The sequence below is a fragment of the Eptesicus fuscus genome, chromosome 20 (assembly GCF_027574615.1).
Source record: "Eptesicus fuscus isolate TK198812 chromosome 20, DD_ASM_mEF_20220401, whole genome shotgun sequence".
Taxonomy (NCBI): Eukaryota; Metazoa; Chordata; class Mammalia; order Chiroptera; family Vespertilionidae; genus Eptesicus; species Eptesicus fuscus.
The window spans coordinates 18,622,151-18,628,813 of record NC_072492.1 but is presented as its reverse complement, the minus strand read 5'-3'; the positions used below and the strand labels follow the sequence as shown (position 1 = coordinate 18,628,813).

Genomic DNA, 6,663 nt, shown 5'->3' with positions numbered 1-6,663 from the left:
GAGGGGGCATGGGGCTGCGACAAATGACAGGCTCCTAGGCCATAGGGAGAACGTATAGGGGGCAGGAGCTTGGAAATGCTTATTCAGAAGTTCAGAACGGAAAGATATATCACAAAATTGGCATGCATCAGTCCCTGGGCCCGATCCTAGACGGAGGGAAGGGCCATGAACGGCTGTTCTGAGTCAAGAACCCGGACGCACAGCTGCCTGTCTTCTTTCTTCCTTCCCTCCCTCCGTCCCTCCCTCCCCTTTTTCTCCCTCCTTATCCTTCCCTTCTTTATTCTTCCTACCATCTTTTCTGTCTACCTAATCTCTGTGAGACTCAGTATCCTCATCTGTAAAATGGGGATCATGATAGTCCATACCTCACAGGCTGGTTGTGGAGATTGCATGTTTTAATGCATGTAGATTGTAGAGCATTTAGGACAGGGCCTGGCACCGTGAGCCATTATTAGGTGTTAGCTATTATTGTCCTCTTTTCTTCCTCACTTTCCTTCAATAAGCTTTTTTTCAATGGCACCCGTGCCCCCAGCCCCGCAACCTCCCAACGCCCCAACGTGGACTCCGCTTGGTGCTGCAACTTTCACTCAGGAGACCCAGGCCCTCCACTGAGATGTTCTCCAGGACATAGTCACTAGGAACACAGATCGGTACTGTGACGAGAGCTGGAAATCAGGGAAGAAAGCAAGCCGCTGCAGGCTGGGGAAAGCAGCCAAGTCTCTCTGAGGAGCTGGGCATGGTGAGAGGCAGAGAAGTAGGGGGGGAATGGGAGCATGGCCATGCCCAGCCAGTCAGTTTGAGGGCTGTGAAGAGCTAGGTGAGGGCGAGCCCACACACTGGTAATATGAGGGATCTGGACTAGACGGTTGCCAAGTTTACATTAGGGTGTGAGCCTGAGGCAATGCTGCCACCTGTAGGGGGTACCTGGAGGCTGGCAAGCGAACAAGAGCTACATTTATCAAGAGGTCACGATGCCTGTGCCATGCTTTACCTGCATTATTGCTTCCTACCCTTACAATAACTCTGCCATGGAAGCTTTACTGATGGAAGACAACAGACTCAACCAGTGAGAAGCAGAGCCAGAATCCCAACCAAAGTCTTCCTGCTGGACTTCAAGCCTCCTTTACTCTCCGCTCTGCTCCATCACCTCGTCTCCATCCCAGAGGCCATGTCATTGGTGTGTGTTCTGTCTTCCAGGAACCCTTCCACCCACCAAAATGGCTCAAACCAATCCCATGCCAGGGTCCGTGGGGCCATGGAAGGTAAGCCCTCCCCCACCACATGGAAAAGTTCTCAGGGGAAGGTCCAACCAAGGTCCAGATGCTTCTTCAGGAAGGATCTTTTAGGATGTCCCATTTGGACAGAAGGATGACCCTGGAAGCCCACGATGGGTGGGAGATAATACCTAGTTTTCTAGTTGAACTCCTCTCTGTGCCGCTAAAATCATCTTAAAGTTGAGCAGCCCAGAGTAAATGATGCCCTGGAGAAACTGAGAGCCCAGAAAGGAGAGATTTGCCACCGGATCAAAAATAAGTAATAGGACCCAGGTCTTCTGACTCTCATCCTGAACTTGGTTGTAACTATTACCTGAAGCGGCTGATTCTCAGTCTGACCCTCTACCCTCTTCATTGGATCAACTTGAAGGCCAGTTCACAGCTTTGGGAGTTAGTTGCCCTCTAGCCAGGTTTAAGAATTCTCATTCAAGGCATGGAAAGGGTTCATTACAACTCTTTCTCTATACCTTAGGTTTCTATAGCACGTTAGGCTGGAGAACCTAAGTAATAATTCACAGGGAGCCCCTGGGCCTCCTAGAATCCTGGCCCCTGGGCCACAATTATGCAGGAAGCATAGTGAATAAGAGTCCTTGAGTTCTTGGTCTGTCTACTGGGCCAGCTATTGTTCCTAACAGACCATCCTATTAATAAAAGGCTAATATGCAAACGGTGGAACGACCAGTCGCTATGACGCGCACTGACCACCAGGGGGAAGCTCCCACGTTGAGCGTCTGCCCCCTGGTGGTCAGTGCTCTCCCACAGGGGGAGCGCTGCTCAGCCAGAAGCCGGGTTCACGGCTGGCTAGCACAGTGGTGGTGGCGGGAGCCTCTCCCGCCTCCGCAGCAGTGCTAAGGATGTCTGACTGCCGGCTTAAGCCATCAGTTGGACATCCCCCGAGTGCTCCCAGACTGCAAGAGGGTGCAGGCTGGGCTGAGGGACCCCCCCCCCAAGTGTGTACCGGGCCTCTAATTCCTATCATAAACCAATCCCCCACACCTTAACCTTATCCTGGGCATGTGAACACCACCAACTAGTGGCACTAATTCCAACACCTTCCTATCCTGTCTACAGTGAAAGAGACCTCATCCGGCATCCTGGGCTAAGGCTAGTGATAGAAAACACAGGGTCACACATAAGCTACACTGTTGACCAGGGACTCTGTTTTTCCTGATGTACCACATTCTATCTCTCTTTTCCATTCAATCTCATTTCAGATAACCATCTATGACCAGGAGAACTTCCAGGGCAAGAGGATGGAATTCACTAGCCCCTGCCCAAATGTCTCTGAGCGCAGTTTTGATAATATCCGATCTCTCAAGGTGGAATGTGGCGCGTGAGTATGGACCTCAGCAGAACCTCAGGCCCCTTATTGCCAGTCCCCTAAGACTTGGGGCCATAAAGGTGGGAATTGGGGAAGGAAAATGTTCCCCCAGACTTCACATGTGTAATTTAGTGACTCAAAGCTAGAAGGTACATGAGGTTCTTAGTGGCTTGGTACTAGATTTGTGGGGTATTAAAGAAATATATAGCCCTAGCCGGTTTGGCTCAGTGGATAGAGCATCAGCCTATGGACTGAAGGGAGGGTTTGTTCCAGTCAAGGGCACATACCTGGGTGGCAGGCTCCATCCCTGGTCGGGAGTGCGTGTGGAAGGCAACCATCGATATGTCTCTCTCACATCAATGTTTCTCTCTGTCTCTCCCCCTCCCTTCTTCTCTCTCTAAAAATCAGTGGAAAAATATCGTTGGGTGAGGATTAACAAAACAAAAAACAAAAAAGAAAGAAAAGAAAGAAAGAAAAGAAAAGAAATAGATATCATGGGTTGGGGCAGTGACAGTACTCAGATCTATGCTTCTGGACCCCGTAGGCTGCTACCTAGGATTCCTTTTACAACAGCCCCAGGACCCTTGAGTTTTTCTTGCCTGCAGAAAATAGAGAGAAAACAGCCAAGTTGCAGCCTCTTTACAACCAATTCCCCTCCTGTATGTCCCAGAGTAAGAGCAGACATCACTAATTTCTCTGTGTAAAAAAGAACTCAACCACAGCACTAGAGAGTCATGTTGGTTTATATTTAGTCGTCCAGGAGTTTCTGGTTGATGGTTAATCTCTTCGGTGGGGAAGACCTCTTGTTTTGTCTTCTGACTCTTGGCAGGATAGTCGAGGCCTTTATCATCAGCTTGAAAACACATAAGGACTCTCATTCGTACTTAGGCCCTAGGCAGTTGCTCACCACCAAAATTGAGCTTTTTAACTTCTTAAAAGGAATAATACTTTAAGGTATTGTCAGTAACGGAAGCCTGGTTGTGAAAATGTGATCTGAGGGGTCTTATAAATAAGGTACAGGTATGCAACAGCAGGAGAAAGAACCCACAGAGTGACAAGGAAACAAGAGACTGTAATCCATCAGTTGCCTATTCAACCCTTGGCTTCCTTAGGAAGAAGCCAATAGGTTTAGCTGGAGCCAAAGCAATAGTCAGTCACTTTATCTGAACCTGGAGCTCCAAGTAGAGAATAAGGCAACTAGGAGAGAGAGGAAATATAACTTTAGACTGACTTTGCTAATACACATTACTCAGGCTAGTGAAGTAGACCCTTTCAGTGGATAATCCCAAAATAAAGGTTACATTTATAAACCTGCTTCGTGTGGCTGCCAGCTCATTTCCCACCTTACTAGTATGTGATAAATGTATTCTTTTGTATGGCTTTGTTAGAATTGGCTTGATATTTTACTCCACTATTAACATCTAAAACAAAAATGCCTTCTCCCGGAGGCCACGTAGACTCTGAACAGGAGCAAATGCCACTAATTGTCTCACGCAGCTGGATTGGTTATGAGCATACCAGCTTCTGTGGGCAACAGTTTATCCTGGAGAGAGGAGAATACCCTCGCTGGGATGCCTGGAGTGGGAGTAATGCCTACCACATTGAGCGCCTCATGTCCTTCCGCCCCATCTGTTCAGCTGTGAGTCTCTGAAATTTTTACTTCTGTGCCTGTGGGGTATGGGGCAAGAGAGAGTGCATATGGACTGACAAACAGGTTACTTCTCATCAGTTATGCTGAATTGTGGCAGGAAGAAAGAGAAAAGTAAAAAAGAGAAGAAATACACTGGTCTCTCTGTTCTAAGTTTGCCATTTGATTTTTATTTACTAGATAATAATTTCATTAAGCTAAAAGTAAATGCCTTCCTATTTATAGGTGGTAGGAAGTGGATACTCAAGAGCCCAGATCTTCAAAAAGTGCAATGGGGTACTAAGTGAGAGCCTTACAGTAAAAAAGTAAATGCTTAGCCAGTTAAAATTCAGTCTGTGTAACATTTTACCCAGAAACGGGGAGGTACTGAAGTAACTTTTCAATAAGTGGGATAACTGAAGAAACAGGTAAGTTTTCCAGTGTCTTTTATCTTTGATTCATAACCTTCTGGTTTCTAATACTAAGCATTATTCAATGCTGCCATCAGTCTAGGATACTTCCCAGTCTTTGGGAGTTCAAGTAGACGCAGGATGATCTTCAACTGTTTGTTGAAAATGATCCTTATATTGGGAAGAGTGAGGCTGGGCTACAACCTTTCCAAATATTTGTCTATATCATGTGATTTTTTTCTCATGATTTTAGTTAATGATCTCACCTTAGTTTAAAATCCTACTGAATGAAGCCCTGGCTGGTTTGGCTCAGTGGATGGAGCGTGGGCCTGCAGACTGAGGGGTCCCAGGTTCGATTCCGGTCAAGGGCACATGCCCAGGTTGTGGGCTTGATCCCCAGTAGGGGGCGTGCAGGAGGCAGCCCATCGGTGATTCTCTCTCATCATTGATGTTTCTCTCTTCCTACCTTCCTCTTTGACTTCAATAATATATATAATCCTACTGAAATTCAAGTAGTAAAGACGGCAACCCAAAGTTATAGATCTAAAATATACTGCCTTATCTGGATGTTTGCATCTCACTTTAACTCTGCATTTTTCCTAAGTGTATACTCTGGTGAGTTCTAAAAAATATGTACACCCAAGTAACCAATACCCTACTCAAATATAAAACAATTCCATCACCCCATAAAGTTCCCGGTGTCCCTTTCCAATCAATTGCTCCTCCCCACGTTCTATCACCAGAGCTAATTTTGGCTGTTTTTGTATTTCATACAGGTTAGTCTTTGCATTAAGAAATGCTTGTATTCACATCCCCTACCTGACTTTTAGATTATTTCCAACACCACGCACACACACATTTACTTTCCCTATTAATTTGTGAGATCTTTTTCCACATTAGTGAATATTAATCCCTTGGTTGGCTGTGTGTTGCAAGTATTTTTTCCTGCGGTTATATTTTCATTAGTCTTTTGTTGTTTCAAAGTATAGTACCAGTTATGTGTACATTTCAAATATTATGGTATTAAACAGGATTATGGGTAAATTTTTTTCTTATAAAAAATTGCCTGAAGTATTTTTACCTCAATGAACATGTACTTCTGTAAACCAGGAGTGTTTTGATTTTGAAAAATATGGTAATTACAAAATTAAGATAGTCATAACACTGGTACTAACTTTAAAAAAAATTTCTGGATTACAGAATCATAAGGAGTCCAAAATTACCATCTTTGAGAAAGAAAACTTTATGGGACGCCAATGGGAGATCTGTGATGATTACCCTTCCTTGCAAGCCATGGGTTGGTTCAACAACGAAGTTGGTTCCATGAAGACACAATGTGGGGCGTAAGTGCAGAAACAGTGTTGGAGCACATTTCAAAGTAACTCTTGCAGCTGTAAATTTTGCGACTATTAATATAGCAACGATCGTCTTATCAAATTTCATATATTAGCATCATATTGGTATGGCTGTAACAGTCTAGTTATTTGTAATTTTGAACCTCAAAATCTTGGTACCAATCTTGGTCAGTTTTTCTCTTTCCCTGAGACTCCCCTAGAGTCTATGGAATCATTTCTGTTGACTACTCATACCTTTTTTCATGATCAAGGTTTATTTTTAATTAAGTATAGCCATTACTTACAAATGGTGCCTGACACATTTTCTAAGCCTAAAAGTATTCCATACCAATGTGTTGAGGAAAGAGGCTATTTTGGAGTATTGACCAGTTCCTAACTAGGTTTTAATAGGCCAATGTGCTTTTGGATTTTGTAGCTGGGTTTGCTACCAGTATCCTGGATACCGTGGCTACCAGTATATCTTGGAATGTGACCATCATGGAGGAGACTATAAACACTGGAGAGAGTGGGGCTCTCATGCCCAGACTTCCCAGATTCAATCGATTCGCCGTATCCAACAGTAGTGGATTAAAAGCTCCAAGAGAATTCCTCAAGCATGAGATCTTGCTAAGCAATCTAGAATGAGCTTTATGTTCTGCTCAGACACTGCTTACAAATGTTAGCTGCTGAAATACAC

The 6,663-nt window shown here is 44.7% G+C and overlaps 1 protein-coding gene across 1 annotated transcript; it reads left to right on the top strand.

Annotated features, from left to right (window-relative positions):
- The first annotated feature begins 1,205 nt into the window (after positions 1 to 1,205).
- CRYBA1 (crystallin beta A1) lies at positions 1,206 to 6,550 on the top strand. Its single transcript, XM_028154967.2, has 5 exons — positions 1,206 to 1,262; positions 2,489 to 2,607; positions 4,093 to 4,234; positions 5,833 to 5,975; positions 6,403 to 6,550. Exons 1-5 carry the CDS (start codon positions 1,218 to 1,220, stop codon positions 6,548 to 6,550), a joined length of 597 nt encoding a protein of 198 aa, XP_028010768.2. The 5' UTR covers positions 1,206 to 1,217.
- Positions 6,551 to 6,663: the final 113 nt, after the last annotated feature.